The following is a 24,891-nucleotide window of genomic DNA, read 5'->3' on the forward strand; positions in this document are numbered from 1 at the left end:
AGGCTTTCCTCTGTTCAGGTAAGTCGCAGCAGAAAAAAGAAAAAAAAAAAAAGAAGAAAAAAAAGAAGCCCCCGGCCCGCAAGTCACGGGGGTATGAAGCCGCCACCCAGCTCCCTCTCCACCATTCTTGTTTCACACCTCAACCTATAGGGGTTCAAAAGGGGCAAATGCTACCATAGGGCTGGGGCTGGGCACTCTGTTGGTCCTTGTTGGTGCCGTGACTCCTTTTATTTTGCGGATCGACGAACTTATGATTTGCAAACTAAGCTTATTAAAGATCGCTTCCGGGTTTCAACGCATAACCACATACAAAGTTTAACCACGACAGGGACTAGGGCTTTTCAATCTGTGCTTCAATTTTTATGTCGTCCATGTTATCAACTGAAGTAATGCGAGCTGTGTCTTTATGCTTGGAACCCATCAAGACGCTGGGACAATAGCAAATGCGCCAGAAGTGCGGTACGTAGATGGCCCTTTGGACTCCAGCCAAGGCCTTCAAGTTTGGTAGCCCCGTCCTACCAAGGCTCATTCGAGATTCCATCTGAAAAGGCTCACGTCTTTAAGACAATCAAGCATGCGCTACCAAGGCGGTAGCAACCGACACCCGTCGGCTTCTGGCGAACCATTATCCACGGGGCCTGCTGCTTTGTGTCTCCGCCAATCTAAATGCTTTTCCTTTGGCGAATGTCCGGGACATTGGCATCGTTTGCTTGCGTTGCCAGATTAGTAAGTGTCTTGGAATAGTGAAGTGTCATAAAAATAGGATAGGCTTCTGTCCGTCCCCGTGACTTTGCTATCAACTTTTGCTTGCTAGAAGGCGAGACAATGCATTTTACAGGCAAGTAAAGAAAACTAGGCTGCAGAGGAGAAAACAAAAGAGCCATCCATTTGATCCAAGTAGCCATCAACAATGCCGACTTTCAGTGGGCGTAGTCTTGGGCTCGACTGGTGCTTGTTTTCACGTGTTTGTATGACGTTCAAACCTCCTCTCAGGTCGCCCTCGCATCTTTGATAAGTTGATCAGACTTGGAAGCAGTACTTGCATAGTAGTGGTTGACTAGAGGTCGCAGTAGCAAACAGATCGAACCTCATCATGTTTGGAGCTGCATAATCGCAAAGGCATTCAATAGAACATTCTGGCTTCGTGATAATCAGGCGTAACTGGTTGACAAAATCGTCATTGTTTGCAGTAAAAAGATGCTTCACGGCGTCATATTCCCAAACCATAAATCTTGTTCAAGCCCAAATCAGGTGTACACATTGAACTTCGCTGCCCCAGGAAACTGGCCTGCAGTTGAACAACAGTATCTCGTCTGTCCGCAACACGAACAGTTCATTCTCGTCCAATACTTGGTACCTACAGCGAGATCTGACAGGATTACAATTATGTGTTTGCTAATTAGTTCCCCTTCCAGGACAGCATAGCAAGTTTACTCACTATTGCTCTACCAAGCCTAATAAAAAGTTTACGCCAGAAGACGAAAGAAACAGCAAGATAAATCTTCCTGTTGTTCAATCCCACACGCTTCCTGTTCGCAACCTTGACCTTCTGAACCCCTCCAGCTACACGTCGAACCTGTCTCTACTTCCCCCCGAGTGGATTTCTTATGAAATTCATTACCAGAAACACACAAGGCATCGCTTCAGAAAGCTCGAGGACTGCAACCAAGCATACACTAAAGCCAAAGTTCCCTGCCAAAGTTCTATTGCGACAATGGAGGTGAGACTTGCTGCTCCATCTCCCTGGCGATTATCCAACACTGACAAAAATCAAATTATTGAACTTTAGCTTCTTCGATTCATCCTAGTCCTCAATGCAGTTGCCATTCTGGCGTTGCCTCACATAGAAAACCGTCAGAATAATGACCACAACGAGACCGTGCCGAGCGACATATCTCTCACTATACCCTCAGCCTTTGACTCGACCAACATCAGCAGCACCTGGATCACCTCTGACCACGCCCCACAAACCATTGGATGCTTTCCACGTTCCACATCGAGCTACAAGACGGCCCCTCTCAGCGTGACAACTCTTCTGGTCGAATACAAGCAGAAAGAGGTTCAAGATATCTTCAACAGCTATCGTCTGGCCTCGACTTCATCCACCAAGTACAGCTTCTGCCAAGCCGAGGTGGTGACCTCGTATCAGACCTTCAGCGAAGGAGTGCCGACGCCAACAACTGTAGCCGTCGCCATCACACAGTGTACACAGACAGCAAAGACCAGCTCAGTCACCTCGTCCCCGTCTCGTACTCCGCCTTCGTCCACATCACTCGCCTGCCTGGCCTACATCACCCTGACCGACATGGTCCGCAGTTGCACTGCGACTTCCTCGGCCACGCTGACGTCTACCATGACCAGTTGCGGTCTGACCAAACCGACAGAGACAATGCAAACATCCTACACTCCCAAGACCACACCCGTCACCATAGACAACAGCGTCTGCTTCGTGTCAACCGTCACATCCACCGGCCTCTTTACGGCTGGGTCCGACATCACCATCACCATGTTTACAGCCCACAAGCCCACCACAACGTGCAGGCCAATCGGATGGGAGACGCCATCATCGCGGATGACCTATAACACCGTTGCAAAAAACCACGTCGGGCCATGTCAATCATCGGGTAGAAGACAGATGACATAACAACTCTGGTCCTTGCCGAGAAGACCAAGACACTGCGGCTGCTCAAGAGCAAGGAGGGTGTTTTATCGTGCGGCAACGAGCCTGGTGAAACGGCAAGTGTGATTCGTCTCCCTCTGTGAGCCCCTAAGCGACGCAGTTTTCACTGACAGTCTAACGCTACTCCGCCGATCCCAATCGCAACAGCCCGCCAAGCAGCAGCCCAAGTTCTCCAGCTAGCGTCGGGCCGTGGAAACGCCTGCCTCAATTGGAGACAAGACCTCCTCGGTCACACCAATGATCATAAATCAGCGGGTAACATGACTGTCTTGATGCGATGATACTACAAGATGGTCACTAGCCAAAATCACCGCGAATGTGCCGGTAAATAGGTTCTTGTCGAGTATCTCGACCTTATTGGGGGGCCGAGAATTTATGGACGATTGGAAACTACACTAACCTTTAAACTCGGCCTTTTTAAACATGCTACCTTCCACTCATGAGACTGTTGGTTACCTAGTTCGCTTTGCTTCTCTCCTTTTCCTCTGCTTTGTCACCCGAGCAAGCAAGCTCGACAGGGAGATAACTACACCAAAAAAGCAAGTTCAGAGATCAAATTGGCTCGTAAACATTCTCTTGCGTCGAATTCCAACATATGAATCTACACTCTGGCTTTATTGTTTACTGCCCGTATCTCCCTGCGTCCCCTACCTGACTGAGTTCAACGTACGCTAGACCAACCCTCCATCAGCGAAACCAAGCAGTGGGTGGAAACGTAAATGCTCCTTGTATTGTGCGCCCCGAAATGATGCTCTATCTAGCGAGGGCACATGCCGAAAATATTACTGATAACTCGTAAAACAAATGATGATGCATCCCTTAAAAAAACTCATGCTCCAAAAACCAATCCCATCCTCCGCTTACAGTCCCTCCCACTCATTCGACCATGACATCCAACATAACCTGTTGCCTCGTGTCCCAGCTGTTGTTTGCCTCGGAAAACGAGTGTTGCATCGGCAGCCGGTAGCCGCCGTTGAGTTGCCTTTTGCACTGCCGCCTCTCCTCGGCGCCGCACGGGTCGGCGTCGTAGCTCACCGAGGCCTTGCGCTTGGTCGCAACGGGGGCCTGCTGCAGCATCTTCAACCTCTCGACGAACCGGCACCACCTCTCCCGCTCCTGCGTCGCCCAGTGGGCGCCGCTGACCACCGCCTCGAGCCCGCCCTGCTGCGTCCTGCTCGACGGCCAACTGCCCCACAGCTTGATGGCCATCAGCCGCGGGTTGGCCGCGTCCCGCGAAAAGTACGCGACCTGCCTCCCGCTGGCGTCGTACAGGCCGCCGCGGCCTTGGGCGCCGCCGAGCGAGAAGCTGCCGCCGTTGGCCATGATGGCCATGCCGCCGATGAGGTTGACGCGAGCCGACGGGGCGTGCAGGACGGACACGAGGCGGATCTGGGTAGGTGCCGTGGCACCGGGGGCGGATTCGACCGGGACGAGGACGGTGCCGACGCCGAGGACGCCCAGGTCGGGGCTCGAGGGGTCGCAGGATACATATGTGGAGAAGGGCGTGTACTCGACGAACCAGGCGCGGTCACGGCAGACGCTACACGGGCAGGCGAACCGCCGAGGTCAGCAGGCAACGGGGAAAACAGCTGGGCGACAGGAAGAAGCGTGCGCTTACTGAATGTTTGAGCTGATGCAGAATACCCAATCGGGGCAGATCTCGTCGATTGGCGCCATGTTGGAGGGTTGACTTTGTGCGACGTGACAGAGGTACCTCGATTGAAACGGAGAGGGCCAAAGGTGCAATTGTGGTCCTGTCAACCAACTCAGAAACGGTTTATATATAGAAGAGATTTGATAGGTACGTCAAACACTATAGGACTGTAATAGGAAAGGAAGGCATGCAAGCGTGTGTGTGTACCAGAAGTGAAGCTGCAAAGTGGAATAGGATTTGAACTTTGAGCAATTGGATTGGATCGCCAGCATGCACGTAAGCTATGGTGTGCACCAAGCACGCATTTTCTTTCCAATTGAGTTGGCCCGGTAATCGAGTGAATGTCGTGCCACTAGCGGGACCCATAAGGTTATCGCCTAATCAATTGTGGAGATGCGCGGCCGTGCACCTCCTTGGTCTGACTTTTGTTCTGTTCTAGCTGCGAAGTTGCCTGCAAAAAAGTCGCGTTTCAACCCAGCAGGCGCGTCTTTCAATTTGTCAAATTCAATTGAAAGGGATCCATATTTACACTCCACAATTCGAGGCCCAAATTTCTCTCATTGCGCGTGGCTGATAAGCTAGCAACTGTAGTTCTAGTTCTGGAACCTGTTCTAGAGAGTCTAGTTCTAGCCAAGCCAACGTAAGGCAAGGAACAACAAAGCTTTGCTTCCTACTTATTGCCCTGGAACTACCGGCTCCTTTATGAAAAAGCCTTTGGGAAGCTCAAACTGAGGATCGATCTTCTTCCTCATGGTGCTCACCATGTCCTTGACGACATTGTACGCAAAGCTAAAAGCATAAAACTCATCTGGGCCCTCTGCACGAGAGAGGGAAACCAAAAAAAAGTCAGCAAGCATCCCATTATCGCTTGTCACCCTCACAAGGCATTAGGACCACCTTCAACGGGCTAGCCATCGACTTTGCACTTACTCGGAACCGTCTCGATTGGAACAAACTTTGCAGCTTCGGCCCGGACCTTGAGCGCCTCGTCCTGTCCGACATTGCTGAGAATCTGCAGCGCGCTGGCCCGGTTGCGGCGTACACTGTCAAAAGCCACAAGCCTCTCGCCGACCGTCTCGGGCGTTGCTCCAGCCATTGAGATGCCGAGGGCCACTCCATCCTCTACGGCCTGTGCGCCTCCCTGACCCTGGACTGTTGTGTTTGTGTGTCATTGTTAGTCTTGATCTGTTCAACAGGCTGCATGGCTGGAACAAGGCTGGGCGGCTACTAACACGGGAGCATTGGGTGTGATGCGTCGCCCACAATGACCATACCCCCCTTGATCCAGGTCGGGAGGGGATCGCGGTACAACAACGGCCATTGTTTGTATTCTGTGGCCTTGCTGTACGCATGGTGATGTGACCCAGGATGTCACGTATTTGTCAGCGACTCATATGCTATGCCTAAAGAAGAAGCAACCAGGAGGAGCAATCAGGTCGGCGACGCCGGCAAGGCCTACCCTATAACGGTCCGGAGTTGCGGGTGGAACTCTGAAAAGGTTTCCAGGACCTTGGACCTGTCTGCGGAAGCATGCCAGTCTTGAGGCAAGCAAGCAGTCCGTTGGTCAGCAAGCGTTCATCCCATGGCCAAGGCAGAAATGAACAACCAACATACCTTCTCTCTGGCCCGAACCGGCACTCGGATCGTTGAAAAGGCCCACAAAGTTGTGTACCTCATTACTGCAAAAAAGCATCAAACGTCAGTCACCTTTGTCTCCCTTGCTTCTTTTGTTTTCGGCACCGAGGAGTTCGTTTGCCGCCTGGTGCACCCACTTTCGACATGTGTATGTAACCAGCCTCTTGTCACCTACGACAAACGAGTTCATGGCTCCGTCACCGCGCTCCTTGTCCCAATCCTTGGTTTCTGGGTCGCTGTTGAGCACTTCGGTTGGGATAAGAAACCTGTAGCAGAAGTTGTACGCGCCCACAGCCTTGGGCGTTACGGTTTTCCCGGTCACAGCTGCCGGTGCCCCCGAATGGATGCCGTTGGCCACCACCACCAAGTCCCCTGAGACGACCTGTCCGTCTGCAAGAGTCACGGACGGAGTCTCTGGGCTCTATGTGCATTGTCTCGTTGGTTAATCTCACAACAAGAGAGTTGATGCAGCCTACAACGGGATGGAGCCCAAGGAAAGGAAAACACTCACATAGGCAACCACCTCAGCCCCAAGCCGCACCTCTACAGTGCCCCACGCATCATCTACGGCCGCAGGCTCAGCGAATGCCAACCTCCTCAGCTCCTCGTGCAGGTCGACCCGGTGCGCGGCCATCCACGGCCCGCCATAGACATCGTCAATCAGCTTGGTGTCCTTTTCGGCCAGCCATTGGACCTCCAGGGTCTTGCCGTCTGCAAACAGGTTATGCTTGAAGCGCACAAGGCGTGCGCGGACGACATCGAAGCCCCAGGCGATCAGCGGCCGGGTCGAGTTGGGCGGCACGTGGATGGCCGCGCCAACCTCGTTGTCGAACCGCTGCGACCGCTCCAGTATTGTGACATTGTGCCCGGCTCTACGGAGGGCCGTCGTACTGGCGAGGCCGGCAATTCCCCCGCCTACTACTATGACTTTGAGGACCATTTTTGAATCGGACGAAATATTTTATTGGTGAGGAAGCTGGCTCTGGCTCGCTGCCTGGCTCCAGACAAGAACACTAAAAGCTTAATGAGGGGATGACGGGGATGCAGCGGATTGCCGAGTAAAACAAGGTTAAGCCAGCGCAATAAGTACAGCCGAAAAGAAAAGCAAAAGGAAAACCAGAGAGGCCTTCCTTCCCTGGTGGCGTCCAACTGCAGCCATTCTACCGGTACTGCACTTGTGTGGTAAGCCGCAGCTGTGACTTGATGTGCCTTTCCAGGTCCCCCACATGAATTCCTCCACCACCCGAGCAGGAACACCGCGTTTTGGAATTTGGGGGTTGGCCGCGGAAGTGCATCGGAATGCAAGGAATTATTACAGCTGTGGACAGTTTAGAACTAGCAGCCCGGTCTTTCTATGCTTACGTACAAAGTAGGTACGGTAGGTAGGTAGGTATGCAACTACCTGGGTATGATGGCTGGAAGTAAACCCCGCTCGCCACGTACCTGCACGAAGCAGATGCAACTACTCGCCCATTCTAAGCTCACCCGTAACCGACGACAGGCGCTAAAAATGTTCAAGGTCGCCTTGGCACATAATACAGTATGTACTAGGACCCTGTCTGGCTCTAGACGAGTTCTAACCCATAAACAGTCTAGCGGCCACCCTCTTTCTCCACGATTGCGGTGAGTGAACTCTTGGCCCCAAGAGATTCGTAGATTGTTACCTACCTTCATAGAACATACCTCGTAGCTGCCAAGTAGATAGTTAACCGCGCGCATGAATTTGGGAATCGCGACAAATACCGAAAACGATGATCGACGACCCCAACCCTGTGGACGATCTAACTATCGCATGCCGTCGTCGATAGCATGAATGAGCTTCGGGGAAGAGTTCATCTGGTTTTTGTCTCTTTTGTTTTCGAAGCGAATTTCCCGATCTGGCGGTACCCGCCCCGGCGATCTGGGACCATAGAACAATCTCGGATGAGTGAATGCCAAGTTGCCAACATGCAGATGGATTAGCGGCAGCGTCACTACCTACCCAAGGAGTATTGTATACTTTGACCAGGAATGTTTGCTACCTGACCAGACGGGTTGAGCGACGGGCCAAATCAATGCCTGACATTGACTTGAAGGACACGCTAGCAAACCCCCAAGTGTTCGTTTGTGTTTCAGTCTCGTTCTAGAACTAGACTAGACCTAGATCAATGTCCGCGTTGTTGCCGTCGCACATGGATAGGGCGACAAGTGACAGACTGTCATCCCAGAACGGCACAAGAAACCCTTTTTGGAGTTGAAATTGATGCGTGGAAAAAAAGAGCTAACCCCAAAGGCGACCCAAAAACACAGGAATCGCTTAGAGCAAATACATGATCAATGCTCGAGAACACAAGCGATTGTTGCGAGAAACAGAATCCAACTTTTGACATGTATACAAACATGCGTCACGGAGCCAAGTAGTTCATGCCGCCACCGCACCGCACCACAGCCACTGTGAAACAAGTGCCACCATGTTTACACGTCGCATGTTGAAATTTTAAACTTAGCAGGTATTTTATTCTCTGTTCTGCAGCTTCTGTCGGACGTTATGGATTACGGAAATTTCCAGAGCGGTCAAATTTTGTCGTAGTAGTAGTTATTGTACTGGCAAAGATTTCGGAATGTGACGCCAAAAAAGGGACAGATAGATAGTACGGACAGTAGGTAGGTTGGCTTCAACCTGCGAAGAAAAAAAAAAAAAAAAAAAAAAAGCGCTGGATCGGTTTCCCTACCGACAAGCTTTTTTGTCAGGTAGGGAAAAAGCGCATAGACACACATCTCGGCTAATGCAGTAAGCGATTTGAAATATCCGCCCTTGCCGTCCTGGGCCAAATAAGCAAATCGACCCTAACTTATCCCGAGGCGAAGTCCAGCTGCCGAGGGGAAGAGGGGCATGGGAGTGGCAAGGCAGACAGACACTTTGACAAAAAAATTGCGGGCCTCTTGAGTAGATGTACGCGCGAGAGAAAAGGGAGAGTCAGGACCTGTAATGCCAACCGCCGCGCCACATTGTGGAAGCGAGAGTCCGTCCTTTTGTAATCTTGTGGAGTTTTGCCATTTACTACATACTCGTCCGATCATGGAGAAACACATCGCGGACGGAGCCGGTGCAGTTTGAAACGTTCAGCACTAGTGAACAAGTTGAAGGTATTAATTCCAAGATGGTATACCTGCTGCAACCTGTTATATGTATCACAGACAGCCAGTTGATTGTATAAACAAGAATTGCATAAGTTTGATGCAGAAACAAACAGAAAAAAAAAAGATTTGTGCATTGGTGCGGTGTCGTCATTTGTTTTGGGAAGGGACCACATATAAAAGCATGAGGGGGTTGGAGAAAGGCAGTGGAGGAAGAGGAAGTCTGGAAGCGAAATAGACCAAGCATCGAAGCGGAGGGGAACAAAAAAAAGTTGAAGAAGCAAAAAAACAAAAAAGACGCATGCATAAATTTTTGCCTTGTATCGGGCGAATGTAGCGACAACGAAAAAGGCCTCCCACATCTCGTCATTGGCCGACTGACATAATAGAGGACCACGCCCCAGGTTTGAGATGTGTGGGGGGCCAGGCTTTGCTAGGCAAGCTAGGTTAGGCCAAGTTGGTTAGGCAGTTAGCTAGTGGAGACCATGATCATTTTTGGATAGGGGCGGGCGGGCCATGCTCCGGTTGGACAGCTTGCAAAAAGCACTGCTTTGCACTCAGTACGAAGTACCAGATACATTTGGTATATTTAGAATCGTAAAAGGGAGACGGTCCCAGTCAACTTAGCCACACAACGGATGTGTCTTGGTCAGGAAAAGACGGGAAAAAGGGGTTTGACGGGATGAATGACTTGACTGGCAGTTCAGGATCGGTCCGTCACTCTTCAAGTCTGGAAAATCCACCGATTGAAAAATCAGCATCTGTCGACTTGGTTGCTGTACTTGTTGCTCTTTGCCAAGACTCGGAGAAAAAAAGCCAGGGAGCAAACAATTGTACAAAATCATTTGCATCATCGCAACTTTTACTCCAAATGAGCACATAAACATCCATCTTGCTTGTTTTGGGATGACAACCCGACGGAATTTCTCCGTAGCACATGTACTGCTTGCTTGGCTAATCTGCCTTGTGTTATGTCGAGTAAAGTAAAGCCTCCCTGGTCTGTCACCCCGACCGTTTGATCGACGTGGGCAGGGATTTAGCCTACCAATGGCAGAAGGCCAGCCCAGGTAGCCTACCGGTACTGCGGCAGTACGAAGTACGCATGTGCTGCAACTTTCGTACCGGTATTTTCCATCCAGCAAGTTGCTACAGTAGCCCCGGGTCATGCCTGGCAGAGGCCTTGGGTTCGCTTGCCCGATCCGTCTTTTTGTCAACAGTTTGAAGAAAGGACATGGCATACAAGAGCCCCACGGCCAGGGCCCCGGTTGACTTTGCAACCACATGGCCCATTATCAACTGGACCTGGTAGCATGAGCGGAGTCGAGAATCCCGATCTACGGCGACCGTAGATCCAGGGTTGGACCCGCCAGGACGTTGAAAGTCGAGCTGACCATAGCCCCTACGTCTTTGAACTCGGGGATTTTTGATGCTTTGACTCTGCCTATCTTGTCCTCATCGCCTAAATCCCCTCGACGTTGACGGGCAGGTCCTTTTTGGGAAGCAGAGGAGGATCGTCAAAACAAGACAAGACAAGCGAACACACAGAAAAAAAGAGGGGTCGATTTTCCTTTCACTTCATCATGCACCGCGGCCGATAAGCAGCTAGCCCGGAGCGAAGCAACCACCATAAGAAAGGGACAGGTCCCTCCCCCTCGTACGTCATATTCGAGGCCGATGGGAGAGGCATCGCAAACATGTCATCAAACAGCCTGCTCCATGGCGGTACGGCGGCCCTCGCCGCGCTCACGACCATATTCACACCACCTCCCAACTGCGCCACGAGCACATGGCTGCTGAGCACCACCGAAGCGCCGTCCGAGTACCCGCCCTTTCCGACCGAGGGACCAAAGTCCTGCAACGTCCCGAGATGGGAGGACAACATCGACGACGGCTCATACGACTTTTATTCACCGGCCGTCTGCCCATCAGGCTTCGTCGTCGGGCCTTCCTGCACATCGGTACAGGTCAAGACTTCTGATGACTTTCCCAAAGTCGAGGCTGGAGAGACGGTGGCCTTTTGTGTGCCCAGGTAAGTTTTCTTTTCTTGATCTGACGGCATGCGTCCGACAGAGTACATCTGAATCCCGACGCAAACAAGCTAACCCACGACTAACAAATCCCAGTGGCTTCTCTTGTACCGCCGATGCAAAAGACGGTGGGGTGTGGGGTATGACCCAGACCGGAGCGGCGGCCGCCGTAGAGATCACAGTAGCACCGGCCATTCAGATCCGATGGAGGGATTTCGACCTGACTCTGTTTCCAACCCATCCGCTCAGCCCCGGGGTCACAATCGGCGTCGGCCCGCAACCCACGCCGTCTCCTCCACCACCTCCACCTGCCCGTCCTACCGGGCCCGCGGGTGGCAACGGTGTTGTCGTGGTGTCCTTGCCGACTCTTCCACGATCTACGCTGCTCACGTCAACGACCGGCACGAGCGCCGCCACAACGCTACCCACCTCCGACCAAAACAGTGCTTCGGAGCCGCGCATACCAGACGATGAGGCGACGTCACCTGCCCGTTCGGACTCGTCGACGGCCACGACAGTGTCATCAGCCCGGGGCAGCAGCCAGGCCGCAGACCTGTCAAAGACGTCCCCCCTGGAGTCGTCGAATTCGCACGGGCTACCGGTCGGTCCCATAATTCTGGCCTGCCTAATTAGCGTGCTCATCTTTGGCACAAGCGTCTTCTTCTTTTGCAAGCGGCGGCGGGACAGGAGAGGAGGGACCGGGCCAGGCGCACAGCCGCCACTGCTGCCGGTCGGTGTGGGGGTGTGGGTGGGAAGCAGTCAAGGAAGTGACGGTAGGAGGACAAAGGGTTCAAAGCCAACAGCGTGGAAAACCTGGGTCACGGCCCTGCGCAACAAGGCGACCCGACAAGGTGCGGGCGGTGGGGCGACTGATGAGATGGTGGCCAGCGATGCGCAAACAGAAAAGTCGAGATTACAGGATACAATGGGCTGGGCCGGGTGTCCGGCAGAAGGAGCCCCTGGTTCCAGGGAAAACCCAGCGGAGCTAGACCAGCTGGGCAACGGGAACGACTCCGAGGAACAGCAGAGATGGAGCTGGGTGTCCAGGATGTTCAGCATACGAGCCTCGCGGCAGGGCGAACAGGACGACGACGACTTCAAGTCCAGCGTCATGAGCAGCAGGAGGACGACCAGATCCTCCCGCTGGACCATGTCGGACGCCGAAGGTCTGGTCGGCGAACGGCAACACAACTTGACCGCCCCGGGGGCATTGTGGCCGCCTGTGCCGGCGGTGCCGACGCTGCCAAAACCACTACCTGCGGTGCTCATCAGCCACCCCAGGAGCCCGACGTTGACGTTGAGGCCATTGACTGCCCGCAGTGCTTTCACTGTGAGGACCGAGGCGACGGAGATGAGTGAGGCGTGCGAGGAAAATGACATGCTGAGCCGGTTGTCCCCGACGCGCATTTCGGGCTACACCGGATCTGGCGGTCTGCTGTCGCCTAGGGCGTCGTCGCGGAGACTGAGCCACATAAGTGGCTGTACCTTTGGGCCAGGTGGTGGTGGTGGTAGTACTAGTAGTAGACATAGTCACAGTCGCTCGTCCCGGGCAACTCCAGAATCTTAAACAAGAGTATTATGACAACAGTGTCGTCTTTTGTTGCTGCTACTCCGCGTGCACCATTCCATTTTTTTGATGTCGGGACGTGTCCTACGACCCTGGTGTCGCCGGCACGTGTCCCCCACGAACACCCTCGACAGATCCGAGGGACTCCTCAATTGGCGCAGGGGCCGTGGTGGCCTGGTGATGGCCATCATCAGAGTCGGCAGGGTTCGCCTCTCTCTTTTCCTTCTTCTTGTCCAGCTTCTTTTGGTTCCTCTTCCCCTTGATGTTCATGGTGATGTGGTGCTCCTTTTTCTCCAGTTCCAGAACAGAGCCCCTCCAGGTTCTGCCGTGCAGGTGACGCAGGCAGAGTCGCTTCCCTTCGTCAGGATAGTACATCCAGCAAGCCCACTTGGCCCAGTTGCCAAGCTTCATCTGGTCTCGGGCGCGATGCCCCACCGTGTCCTCGATGAAGGCGCCTCTGGCCATGGATAGGCGCGTGGGGAACACGCGCGCCAGGTAGTGGGATACTTCGGCAATGTGAGGCTTGTCATGCCAAAAGAATAGCGGAGTCAAGGGGATGGGAGGCAGCGACGACGACGAGGGAATAAAGGTTCGCTTGAGCTGGCGCGTTAATCGTAGCAAAGCCGTGTGATAGGTGACATGCGCCTGGACGGCATAAGAGAGGAGTCTGCAGGACGGCAAGCAGATGTACTTGACAGGGGGCGATTCCAAGTCCGTGGTGAAGGCATCATCGCCTGTACCACCGGGGGTGTCTGCTGCGGCGGGAGAGCCGGGCAAAGAGCCAACCGTTGCAGTATCCAGGGCTGAGGCCGGAGCTTCAGAGGTTGATGCCGAGGACAGTGACAAGGACGACAATGAGAGGGTCGAAGGTAGGCCAGCTGGTGATGCTTTGTTTGCCTCCATGACATCCAGCATTCCGGCAATGGGTATGTCTGTGACGAGAGTCCAGTCATGTTGGTGAATCCACTGCGAGCCGGGAAGTTCGGACGATTGGCAAAGTTAGCTTGGCTGGCTAGGTAGGTCCCTTGGAGATGTACCTTGGGCAGGTGACGGGATATAAACGAGATCTCGGTCTTGCGGGCGCCATGTCGAAAACTTGATCATCAAAAGACACAAGACATAGATCCGGTTCTAGACTCGCACGTACCACATAGCTGGTCTCTGTCAAGCGCAGGGCAGTGCGCACGGCAAGCCCAAAGCCCAAACGATCGGCCGGCTCCACAAAGGTCACCCTACCATCGTCCGTGCGACTAACCGCGACAGAGACTGCGCTGCCGAGCGGATTGTTTCGGCCGTCAAACCCGAATTCGGCCTCGACGGAGCTCTGGGTCATGGGTATCGGAAGCGCACGATCCGGGCAGTACTCGGCCAAGAACAGCTCCTTGACATTTTCCTTGTACACGTCGTAGACTTGGGCACCCTGAGCGGTTACCTGTCCCCTCTTGAGACGGGCGCGGGGTTTGATGTGGTCGTAGGTGTCCAGGACGACTATGACGCGGCATGTCAACAGAGAGGGACAGTGTCGCCGGTACGACGCGATAACCTGGGTGAGGAGTTCGGTCTCGGGGGCTGAGGGCGTCGGGGAAGTGGTGATGATGAGCGTGAGGAGACTTGGAATGCGGTCCTCCATAGCTGCAAATTGAGCGAGCAATTAATTATTGTGGGAAGGGGGGAACAGTGCCTGTGATAGCTGCTCTAGGCTCTAGAACTAGGTTAGGCAGGTTTACACGGATATCGGTCAAACCTGGGACGGCCCGTCTTTCTGCATCTATCTCTCTTTCCTTTCTTTCACCAGTCTAACAAATCAGGTTCCATGACGACGACTTTGGCACTCAGGGCTGGCTGAAATTTCATGCCCGTTTGTACAAAGTAGGTGACAGGCCAGGTCATCCCCACCCCGCAGCATTGGTGGGGGTTTGGACCCACTTTACTCGATGTGCTACTGTAGTTTTCAGTGGAGATTCACTTTTTCCGGAGCAAATCTTCAGTTCCAATGTCCAAAATGGAGGCCTGCCACAGGCGTAGCGCGATTCAGGGTGCGCTTGCATCAGCTGACTGCTGAGTGGCCGCCTAGATTATGCCCTATATTAACATGGCCCTTACCGACGCCCAATTGGCAACAGGAACAAGAACTAGACTAGAACTAATAGGATTCGGCTTAATGTTGCATAGGTGAACAATTGAAGCTTGCAATTCTGTCCTCCACCGACTGCCCCTACTTTCTTTTGTCCTAGCTTTGTTCTCCGTTTTCTTCTTGTTTCTTATTTCCCACCAGTGTTCAGCCTTTGCAATCCTGTCGACAACTCGCGAGGCTTACATGTTGGAAACTGCCCGCCATATACCTACTCTTCGGCATCTCGGGGCTCATGGGTCCGCCAAAACTCCTCGTACTCGTCTGAACCCTGCGCTGGGACTTCGAGTGGTACGGTGATAGGTACGATGGGGATGTTCTTGCCCTCAAGCTCTGCCATGCGAGCCTGGGTTTTGGGCCGGGTTTTGTTGATGCTGTACACCGACACGCGATGACACGAGCTGGTGACGTGCAAGCCCCAGTTCCAGGCCGTGCGCACCTCGGGCGGCTGCGTGTTCAAGCTGTTGTCCCAGCACCGCACGACGATCTCTATCCAACCCTCGACGTCGCAGGGAAGCTCCATGTGCCACGTCCGCCACGTCCACTTTCGCTTCTTGGACAGGTTCTCGAGCGGCACCGTGTACCAGTTGAAGCCCCCGTCGGCCGACAACTCGACCCGCTCGGGCCACCGGCCACCGCCCGAGTAGGCCCAGCCGTTGCATCGTATCTTGCCGTTGTGGATCACCACCTGCTTCATCCATGGGGACATGATGGCAGAGCTGACCGGCATCTCCTGGATCTGGATGCCGTCGGTCAGGTTGAAGTTGTGCTTGCCCACCTGCTGCGGGAAGTAGAGATACTCCTGCGTCTGGACCGGCGCGCGACTCGGCTGCTTGATGGCCTTGATTCGGTACAGCCACTTGACGCTGCGCGCCCCGATGTAGCCAAAGACCACCGTCCGCAGGGGGAACCCGTGGATCTTGGGCAGCGGCTCGTCGTTCATGGCCCAGGCCAGCATCACTTCGTTGGCCTTGACCTTGGACCACGGCACGCTGACCACATAGTTCATGGCCTTTTCGCTCTTGACATAGGTGTCGGCGCCGTAGAACTCGACATGCTTGGCTCCGTCGACCATACCACCGCACTCCTTGATGACCGCCTTGAGGCTGACTCCCGTCCACTTGGCCGTCCCGATGGCTCCTTCTGCCCATGGCGCCTGGGGTACTTCGTCACCCTGGCCGGGGTACTTGACAATCTGCTCAATGCGACGCGTGCCCGAGCACTGAATGGTTACGTGCTTCTCCATGCGCGGGAATCGGGACTCGTCCATGAGGTCGTCGAGCGTAAACGTCTTGGGGTTCTTGACGAGACCGTCGACGTCGAAGCTGAAATCATCCTTTTCGATGGAGGGGATACCGCCGTGGTTCCGTACAAAGTGCAGCGGGTTGGGCGTTATGTCTTTGGCTGCCGTCAAGCGCTTGGGCGGCTCCCCGTTATAGGGGAACTGCAGCAAGTGGAGCATATCAACATGCTTCTCCTCGAGCACACAGTTCCAGGAATCATCAACCACGTCTTCGAGCTCGCCGCCCAGAGCGTGATGCCAAAGCTTGAAGCGGGTGCCAGGGAGGACCGGGTTTGTTCCCGGAATCTCAGCAAGCTGGTACTCTGGGTTGGGTGGCCAGGTCTGGGAGCTGAGGATCTTGTGGGCAGCTGCCTTTTTCTCGGGGTAGTTTTCCCACTCGACAAAGCTGGTCAAGTAATTCAGCTTAGCAATCATCTCAGTATTGAGCCAACAGGTAAAAAACCACTCACCCCTTCCACCCCTTTCGCTCCCTAGCAAACAGTTTTGATCGGTCGCCAACAGACTTGATGGCTTCCTCATCTTTGGTAAGGGGCCCAAATTTCTGGGGTGGAATTTCTTTGGTTTCGGGGCCGGTCATGTCCAATGCTGGCAGGAGGGCGCCGGCCATGCCTTGGGCGATCTTCCATTGGTCAGGCCTATTGGTGGTCTCCTCATGGGGACCCATGACTTTGGTGACGGGCCTGTGAGGAATGGACATGCTGCTTGCTTTCGACTTTTTATCCTGCTCCTGAGTAGTGTACCTTGTCATCCACGGTCGCAAGTCGTTGTTTCTATGAGCGCATCACCGGTCGAACCAACAAAGCTGAGAAGTTCGGAAAGGAACCGGAGTGCCCGGGGCCTATAAATACCTACGACGCAGATTACCCCATCCCCATATTAATAGCTGGAGAGGTCCCCCCCTCGCCCCTCTCCAAGACTCTAACGGTCCAACGCACCGTCTACCCAAGATACTTTACCCGAGGTGGTCTCCATAGCTTAGGTGCCTGAGCTGCACCAGTCTATTGGCCAGTCTGCTGCACAACCTGCTTCGTACCGGTATGATGCGGGCGGAACTGGTCGAAAACATTGGGCAAACTTTAGCGCCCCTATGTTGCTTTGGGCAAAGTCACAATCAAGGCGTACGTACATGCAGTGTTGTTTGTATTGCGACGCGATTTGTGTTTCTCATGTCCTGTGCAGTGATAAGATGAATCCCAACTTTGGTTCAGACAAAGGTGGTTAATTCGTACAGGCAGAACAGGTCAAGCTGTGTCTGTCTGCCTCGAGATTATCGAGAGTGAGAGCAGGCAAGCAAGATCCATGACGGGACAATGATGTCCATTTCCAACCAAACTTTGGAGAACAATGGGAATCTGCAGTTCCTTATCTTGGGCAACCAATGCGGTACATTGATCAAAGTCAGGGGATGCCCGCTCCATTTCCCATTTGTTTATATGGTGTGAGGGGATCGACTTTTAGCTAGCTCACTGCGTCGTGCGGGGTTTTTGCAGACAAAAGAAAATGCGACGACAGAGCCCACGTACTTCGACCGGTCTAGGCTTGCCGTACAAGCCTTTTTCTAACGGACCTTTTTTCTGGCTTAAAAAGACAGCCGGTACTTTCAACCTCCACTTTTTTCCCCGCTGCATGCCGCAATGCTGTTTACATCATGATGATGCAGTGTTTACAGGCTTGAGTGAGCTAGCTTGTACGACTATGTGGTAGACTAGGCCCGAATAGTGTTATCAATGCAGGTTTGCTGCGGAAGCATTTGTCAGAACCGTGCATATTATTGAACAGGGTCGACGTGAAGTGGGAAAATAAATGCCTTATCTTGACAAGAACTGCCTGTCGCGCTTTAAGCCTCTACGCAGGGAGACACTGGTGTTGGTAAATCGCTATCGTCCTCGCTGGGGACCAACTTGTATAAAGTGTAGCTGTCCTGCATCTTGTCTTTTATTCATAAATATATACTTTTGCGGTACTCTTCTACAAACAATCCCTCCGGGGTCCCCCTAACGAATTTGCCAATACACGTAGATATGCAATCTAAAAAGTCTACATTGCCTCACCGTTGGCTCGGTGAATACTGCCTGCAGCCTGCCTATCCACTTTTGTCACGAAAGACACGTTTGGCAACTTGGCTCGTTGCTTATAAAAGTACAACTTCAGGATGTCACCGTTGGTGGCTCACTTGAAAAACAGCCAGGATTGATGCTCTGTGCTTTCCGCAGACTCGTGGCATCTAGAAATCTGATGCGATAAATAGTGTACACCTGTTTCAAACATTCAGGTCCTTTTTAGGACACTGGCGACCCCGGGTGTATATCTAGGACGAGGTGAAAATGGTCTGAACAGCGAGATACTTTATTGCTGCTCGTGAACAACTTCGTGAAATCTCCGTTTTGGCTAGTTTTGGTAAATATTCATGACATCTTTATGGTTATGTCATGTCATTACTAGTTGTTACGACCAGGATTGGTACCGACATGATTGGGCAAGAATGAGAGAGGTGTCGGGAACCCAAACCAGAACTAACCAAGAAGCACGAACCAAGGACAGAGAAGGGGAGCACGAGGTCACGTGGTGATAAGATAAGAAACCCTAACCCGATCACCAGAACAAGAGTGACCACGAGCATTGCCAAGGAAGTGATCAGCACAGCCGTGATCACCCCAGAGTGATCATGATCACTTACACAAGAGTGATCACACTTGGAACATAGTCTATATAAGGCACGCTCATTACCATGTAGATAGATTCGATTCTAGGATTGCTTAGCAGCAATCAAACTCTAGTTAACCTCAATACTTACTTGAGAACGATCATAACTTCACCCCCCAGTCATTGAGAACCCCAGTTACCCAGTCAGACGCTCAGTTGCTTCAACCCACTGTACTTTACCATAAGAACAGGTTACCCGATACCTTGATCGTAACACTAGTCTCATATGAACCATTCACCTGGATCCGAACTTTGATGCAGTCTCTTGGGAATAGTAGCAAAACTCAGGTTAACGTTGCGTACCCCCTGTTCGGCACCCCCCCTGTTCGGCACCCAAAAATAACAACACTTTTATTTTTATCCTCCAACTTCTATTATAAATATCTCGATGAATCTGTCACTTTTGGATTTACTTTTTTCTGATTTTAATTCTCCATTTTCCAATGAAGCAATATACTGAAAAACAGCTTATATCTGCAATTAACGACGTCAATAATGGCAATCCAATTGCAAAAACCTCCCGAAAATGGGGAATACCTAGGTCTACACTTCAAAGTCGACTTAAAGGTTCTCAACCTTATAAAAAAGCACAAAGCCCTTTTCAAAGGCTTTCCACGGAACAGGAAAAGCATTTGGCTGATTGGGTACTTACCCAAACAGCTTTAGGGCTTCCGCCAACGCATCAAGAATTACGCTTTTTTGCCGAACGAATTCTTCAAGCCGCCGGAGAGACAAAAGGCCTTGGAAAACGTTGGATAACTCGTTTTTTGGCTCGTTATCCAATCCTTAAAACCCAAAGGCCCCGTCGAATAGATAACGCCCGGGTTAATGGCGCTACTACGGAGGTAATTAAATCTTGGTGGCTTTATATTACGAACCCGGTTATTAACGCTATTAAACCGGAAAACCGTTGGAATATGGACGAAACCGGTATAATGGAAGGCAAAGGATCTAATGGCCTAGTATTAGGGCTTAACGGGATCCGGCCGTTGCAACGAAAAGAGCCCGGAACGCGTGGTTGGACGACTATAATCGAATGTATATCGGCTACGGGCGTTGCCCTCCCTCCCCTCGTTATATTTAAGGGAAAAAACGTACAACAACAATGGTTTCCCACGGATTTAAGCCCTTTCGATAATTGGCAATTTCATGCAACCGAAAACGGGTGGACAAATAACCAAACGGCTATCGAATGGTTAAAAAAGGTGTTTATTCCGTATACCCAACCTTTAACCCCTGAAAAGCGGTTATTAGTTTTGGATGGCCATGGATCACATATAACGGACGAATTTATGCTTCTTTGCTTGCAAAATAATATTCAACTCCTATATTTACCCCCTCATTCGTCACACGTTCTTCAACCATTGGATCTATCGGTTTTTGGGCCGTTAAAAGAAGCTTATCGACGTCAACTTGGATTTGTTAGCCAATTTTGCTGTTCAACAGTTATTGGAAAACGAAATTTCCTACTTTGTTATCGAAAAGCCAGATTAAAAGCATTTATAGCAAAAACCATTCAATCTGGTTGGCGTACAACGGGGTTATGGCCGGTAAACTTGGTTAAACCACTTTTAAGCCCTTTTTTGTTAGAAAATAGCAACGCCAACGTTATAAAAGATAAAAACAACGGTTTGCAAAGGGATAAAACACCGGAAAGCCCAGCCCAAAAAATTAACGACCCGTCTTTACTTATTTGGAAAACCCCTAAAACGACCCGAGATATCCGACTTCAACTGCAAAAACTTTCCCAATCCAACAAAACCAACGCTACTTCACGTCTTTTATTTGCAAAAGTCCAAAAAAGCTTCGAAGCCAAAGATACCCTTTTGGCTAGCGCCCAGCAAAAAATCAGCTTATTGGAAGCACAACTGGAGGCAATACGGCCGGTTAAAAGGAGGAGGGTGGTTCCGGATCCAAACGAGCTTTTGGTTAACAAACAGAACATTATTGGATTGCAGGAAAATGATATAGAAAATTTGGAACCTTTAGCTGATGAAGAAGAGGTTAATGAACCGGAGAAGCGTGAAAACGATTGTATTTTTGTCCGTTGATAATTTTATATTTAAATCAGTTTATAAAAGTAGGCATTTCGTTGTTAGATTTTCAGGGTGCCGAACAGGGGGGGTGCCGAACAGGGGGTACGCAACGTTACTACAAAGCCAGCCTGAACCCTGAACTTTTTTTTTACATCTTGTACAAAAATGGAATTCTGCTTGGTTTTATGTCGGGTGCTCGGACGAAAATACAGCCAAGGTTGGGATGAATCACTTGGTGATAGAGTAGTAACGTGGTAGAAGATGGGAGAAAGACTCGGACCTCGCTCGCTGCCATGGGTGAAATCAAGACGACTGACCAGCTGACTTTTCGCAACACGGTACTGCTAGGACTAGAACCCTCTGCGTCATTCATCAACGGCTCCGCCGCAGTCCGAATTTCCCGGATGCGTCGACAGCAGCAAGACCACCTGCGTACTGCGAGCAAATATATACGAAATTGTGTGGCCTTAACCTGGGAGATTGTTTTTATTTGCTTGTTTCAATACTGTTCTGACCTCATCATCGTCCTTTTGTACACCACAAGGCTGCAGCCATATTCATCCCACCTTAATCACCTTCAACACTGCATCCATATCCACTATTTAAAAAAAATTCTATATTCTGCATCGCTTCGGACCCCGGCAATGTGGCGGATTTCAACCTTGCTGCAGGCTATCTTGTGTCTGCAGGCCCACGCGGCTGTCACACAACCAGAACAGCCGCTGATTGCCTTTAATGTCATGAACCTCACGGCCAAGGCGGAGACGCTAAGCCATCGCGTTGAGTGAGTGACTGGTGCTAGTCTATTGCATTGCATTATCGATGTTTGCCATGTCACAAAAAAAGAGGCGGCAAAGATTGATACAAGTTCACATACTAACCTTGGTTGCACAGATACAACTTCCTCGTCCGGACCACGCATTCGGGTCCAATGGTTCAGTGCAACTCCCTGCAGACCAACCTCAACGAGTCTCTGTCCAACGTCTCAATGACCAGCTGCGATCCCAACTCTGGCTTATCCTTCTCGTGGCGACAGTTCAACGACGGCCACGCCGAGCTGATGCTGCTGCGCAAGATGTCCGACACGCTGCCGGTTAGGGACGTCGGCATCCACACCATCAGCAGTGACGAGATTGGCGAGGTGGCTTCCGGCACTCAGTTTGAGCACCAGGCATACCTTGGACCGTCCAACTTTACCGTTCCGGTCGTGAGGGTATATTGAGGCTTGGTTTAGTCATGAATCATTAATGCAGCATATGGCGAGTTTGCTTGACGGTTGACCATCTTTGTTAATTCCTCTTGCTTTTCCGTTTCTCATTTTCATTTTCATTTCATTTTCATTTTCATTACTATACTCATTCTCATTGTTATTCTCACCATCATTATTCTTCTCATTCTCGTTCTCGTTCTCTCTCCATCTCGTGAATACCCCTTGCCCTATTACCTAGGGTCATATTATCAAACACCACAACAACAATCCCATCCCTCAAGCTCGTCACCAGCAACCATACTTGCAATACTCATGTATGCTTTTGTCTTGACCTTTTGGGTGTGTATTATAACTATAGTGAAAATCACAAGAATGCTATTCGAGATAATGAATGAAGGGACCATCATGTGCTTGAAATTGAGAAAGCCACAGACCCCAATCATAGTTTCATAGCATTACTGTTCAATTCGTCGGCTAGTCTACGCCGTCTCATGTCAGATGGCAGCAAGGCATTGTTACACATTTGCATGCCACTCCCTCCAGCCTCTTTGAGCAACGGGAAGCATGGGATTGTATTCGAAAGAAACCAAACACCCATCTTGACATGAATAGCCAGCCAGCTGCCTTACCCCGCAATCTCGTTCTTTTTTTCCCCCCGTTGCTAGTCGGAAGCTGCTCAAATAGAGTTCGAGGTATGGTTTTATGCAATGACCTGTCTGCTGTTGCTTTTGTCGTCTGATGGTCAAGTTATCCGGTGTGCTGCCATAAAAGCTGTGCATGCGGGACCATTTGTTAACGTACGGAGCAGCGTAGATGCCGTCTCCGGAGTCCCTAGTGGCTAAGCTTTCTTCTTCGAGTATAGCCCCAGCCTAGACTTCTTTCTAGTCTAGTACTAAGGCATACGGCAACCATGTGGCCGGACCGGTGTCCAAGGTTCGATGTGGCGATGGGCTTGGCTATAGGCAGAAAATTGGTTTAGAAAGCCTACCCATACGTGGTATACTTAGATGGGGCAATATCGGACCGGGACCTTTCCAGCATCAAGGACATGTTTTCCGTCACCAATTGGTTTAGTCTCGCCACGTTGGACCTCTGTTGATGCTGCAAAACAAAAAAACAGCGAGGACGCCATCGCAGCTTTCAGTTCGTCTGAAAATCGATTAGGTCAAGTCTAGGCTCCCCACCTCGGCACATTATCCTGCTCCGTTCGTATCATACACACACACACACGCGTGCGCGCGCGCATACTCCGTTTCTCGGCCGTCAGTCAATGTGTATTTGAAAAGCTAAAGTGCAAGTCGTTTTGCGATAAACATTTTTTGCGATAAATAAATACCCCATCTCAGACTCTCAACGGTATACCAGTGATTTCGGTCCGCTGCGCAAGCACATATCCACCCCCGAGACCCAGCAACCATGTCTTCCACCCATTTCCACGTGGTAAAACACACTATTGATGCGTCGCACATCAGGCAGTACCCACGAGCGACAGCGAATTCCCAGGAAGAGGTGTTGAAGCTTGTGATAAAGCAGTACATTCCCAAAAACAAACCCTGATCCGCAGCCCGGAGACGTTACTATTATTGGTGCCGAGGGGGGTGGTGTCCCAAAAGTAAGGGAACGAACGGGATAGCCGGACATGAAAGAAAGAGAAATTAACAGTTATCTTTATTTTTTCTCACAGGAACTGTACGAGCCGATTTGGGATGACATTCTGGACCAGGCCTCCGCTCATGGATTCAGAATTCGCTCGATATGGATGGCAGATATGGCTTGGCAAGGCGAGAGTGGACTTGTCAACAAGGGAAAACTAGGCAACGACCGTATGTTTTTTTCTTCTTCTCTTGTTTGCCATGGATATAAACAAATCTGACAACATGCCTACCAATTCTACCAGCTTCGTGGGCCGATGCCGAACGCGACATCTACCAGATGATCAATCATTTCCGCCTACCGGCGCCCATGGTGGGCATTGGTCATTCCTTGGGCGCCGCCGTGCTGGCCGGGGTTTCTCTCCTGCACCCGCGCCTGTTTCAAAGCGTTTTGATCCTGGAGCCCATCGTGGGCGTTTGGGATTGCGAAGCCAACGGCACGGCCGTGATGCTGTATTCGGCCACTCGGCATGACCACTTTCCGTCCCGGGACGCGGCAAGAGCCTTCTTTTCCAAACATCCCTTTTACGAGACTTGGGATCCCCGCATCTTTGAACGCTGGCTGCACTACGGCCTGCAAGACGATCCCGACGCGAAGCCCGGCAGCGGCGCCGTCAGCCTGGTGACCCCCAGAGACCAAGAGGTCTTTTCCTTTTTGCGCCCCATCGCGCAGCGCCTGTCCAAAGACGGCAGCGCACTCGAGCTGGACGAATCGCGGATACAGGACTTCCCTTTCAAGGAACGACGACCCGACGAAGACTACTTTTACCAGCCTGCGGCGGCCCGCATCTACCACATGCTGCAGCACGTCAGACCGAGCGTGTTTTACGTCTTTGGCGGCGCCAGTCCCGCAAACCCGCCCCCGGCAATCGAAGATCTGCTTGCCAGGACCGGGTCCGGATTGGGAGGCAGCGGCGGGGTTGCAGCTGGCAGAGTCGGCCACCACGTGGTTCAATGCTTTGGGCATTTGATGCCCATGGAAAGGCCCAAAGAATGTGCCCAACACTGTGCCGCCTGGATCGGCTCCGAGATGAGTCGCTGGAAGAAGGAGGAGCAGGCAGAGCTTCAGGTGTGGTGGAGCAAGCCCTATGCGGAAAAATGTGTCCTCACCGACCAGGTCATGACCTGGTTGTCCGAGGGCCGGCCATCAAAGTTGTGATTTTGGCCCGGTGGATG

General features: G+C 51.7%; 7 protein-coding genes across 7 annotated transcripts; 2 read left to right on the forward strand and 5 right to left on the reverse strand.

The window, feature by feature from the left end:
- Window positions 1-1,909: 1,909 nt before the first annotated feature.
- On the reverse strand, window positions 1,910-2,508 carry MGG_17309 (uncharacterized protein; the record flags this gene model as incomplete). Its single annotated transcript, XM_003717688.1, has 2 exons — window positions 1,910-2,096; window positions 2,405-2,508. The coding sequence occupies 2 exons, from the start codon at window positions 2,506-2,508 to the stop codon at window positions 1,910-1,912; spliced, it is 291 nt and encodes a 96-aa protein (XP_003717736.1).
- Window positions 2,509-3,384: 876 nt separating this feature from the next.
- Window positions 3,385-4,617, reverse strand: MGG_10791 (uncharacterized protein). The gene is made up of 2 exons (XM_003717689.1): window positions 4,299-4,617; window positions 3,385-4,220 (listed from the first exon to the last, which is right to left on the reverse strand). The coding sequence occupies exons 1-2, from the start codon at window positions 4,355-4,357 to the stop codon at window positions 3,557-3,559; spliced, it is 723 nt and encodes a 240-aa protein (XP_003717737.1). The 5' UTR covers window positions 4,358-4,617; the 3' UTR covers window positions 3,385-3,556.
- Window positions 4,618-5,008: 391 nt separating this feature from the next.
- Window positions 5,009-6,909, reverse strand: MGG_10792 (uncharacterized protein; the record flags this gene model as incomplete). The annotated part of the gene is made up of 7 exons (XM_003717690.1): window positions 5,009-5,151; window positions 5,265-5,486; window positions 5,567-5,676; window positions 5,794-5,872; window positions 5,949-6,013; window positions 6,107-6,390; window positions 6,481-6,909. 7 exons carry the CDS (start codon window positions 6,907-6,909, stop codon window positions 5,009-5,011), a joined length of 1,332 nt encoding a protein of 443 aa, XP_003717738.1.
- A 2,070-nt stretch (window positions 6,910-8,979) lies between these two features.
- MGG_14234 (uncharacterized protein) lies at window positions 8,980-14,529 on the reverse strand. The gene is made up of 2 exons (XM_003717691.1): window positions 13,828-14,529; window positions 8,980-13,646 (listed from the first exon to the last, which is right to left on the reverse strand). The coding sequence occupies exons 1-2, from the start codon at window positions 14,308-14,310 to the stop codon at window positions 12,765-12,767; spliced, it is 1,365 nt and encodes a 454-aa protein (XP_003717739.1). The 5' UTR covers window positions 14,311-14,529; the 3' UTR covers window positions 8,980-12,764.
- Window positions 14,530-14,531: 2 nt separating this feature from the next.
- Window positions 14,532-17,644, reverse strand: MGG_14232 (nitrate reductase 1). Its single transcript, XM_003717692.1, has 3 exons — window positions 17,241-17,644; window positions 16,564-17,166; window positions 14,532-16,499 (listed from the first exon to the last, which is right to left on the reverse strand). The coding sequence occupies exons 2-3, from the start codon at window positions 16,860-16,862 to the stop codon at window positions 15,023-15,025; spliced, it is 1,776 nt and encodes a 591-aa protein (XP_003717740.1). The 5' UTR covers window positions 16,863-17,166; window positions 17,241-17,644; the 3' UTR covers window positions 14,532-15,022.
- A 3,853-nt stretch (window positions 17,645-21,497) lies between these two features.
- MGG_10796 (uncharacterized protein) lies at window positions 21,498-22,075 on the forward strand (the record flags this gene model as incomplete). Its single annotated transcript, XM_003717693.1, has 2 exons — window positions 21,498-21,637; window positions 21,748-22,075. 2 exons carry the CDS (start codon window positions 21,498-21,500, stop codon window positions 22,073-22,075), a joined length of 468 nt encoding a protein of 155 aa, XP_003717741.1.
- Window positions 22,076-23,479: 1,404 nt separating this feature from the next.
- Window positions 23,480-24,874, forward strand: MGG_10797 (uncharacterized protein; the record flags this gene model as incomplete). Its single annotated transcript, XM_003717694.1, has 4 exons — window positions 23,480-23,503; window positions 23,628-23,675; window positions 23,748-23,886; window positions 23,961-24,874. 4 exons carry the CDS (start codon window positions 23,480-23,482, stop codon window positions 24,872-24,874), a joined length of 1,125 nt encoding a protein of 374 aa, XP_003717742.1.
- Between the last annotated feature and the right edge of the window lie 17 nt (window positions 24,875-24,891).

Source organism: Pyricularia oryzae, chromosome 5 (genome assembly GCF_000002495.2).
Source record: "Pyricularia oryzae 70-15 chromosome 5, whole genome shotgun sequence".
In the NCBI taxonomy this organism is placed as follows: domain Eukaryota; kingdom Fungi; phylum Ascomycota; class Sordariomycetes; order Magnaporthales; family Pyriculariaceae; genus Pyricularia; species Pyricularia oryzae.

Excerpts from the sequence above, each read along its gene's own strand:
- MGG_10791 (XM_003717689.1), bottom strand. The coding sequence starts at position 4,357 with ATGGCGCCAATCGACGAGATCTGCCCCGATTGGGTATTCTGCATCAGC. Across the intron at positions 4,221-4,298 it reads TGCATCAGCTCAAACATTCA|CGTCTGCCGTGACCGCGCCT; the intron begins GTAAGCGCACGC and ends CTGCCCGTGTAG.
- MGG_14234 (XM_003717691.1), bottom strand. The coding sequence starts at position 14,310 with ATGGAGGACCGCATTCCAAGTCTCCTCACGCTCATCATCACCACTTCC. Across the intron at positions 13,647-13,827 it reads TGACAGAGACCAGCTATGTG|TGGATTCACCAACATGACTG; the intron begins GTACGTGCGAGT and ends CCCGGCTCGCAG.
- MGG_14232 (XM_003717692.1), bottom strand. The coding sequence starts at position 16,862 with ATGACAAGGTACACTACTCAGGAGCAGGATAAAAAGTCGAAAGCAAGC. Across the intron at positions 16,500-16,563 it reads GAGCGAAAGGGGTGGAAGGG|CTTTGTCGAGTGGGAAAACT; the intron begins GTGAGTGGTTTT and ends TTACTTGACCAG.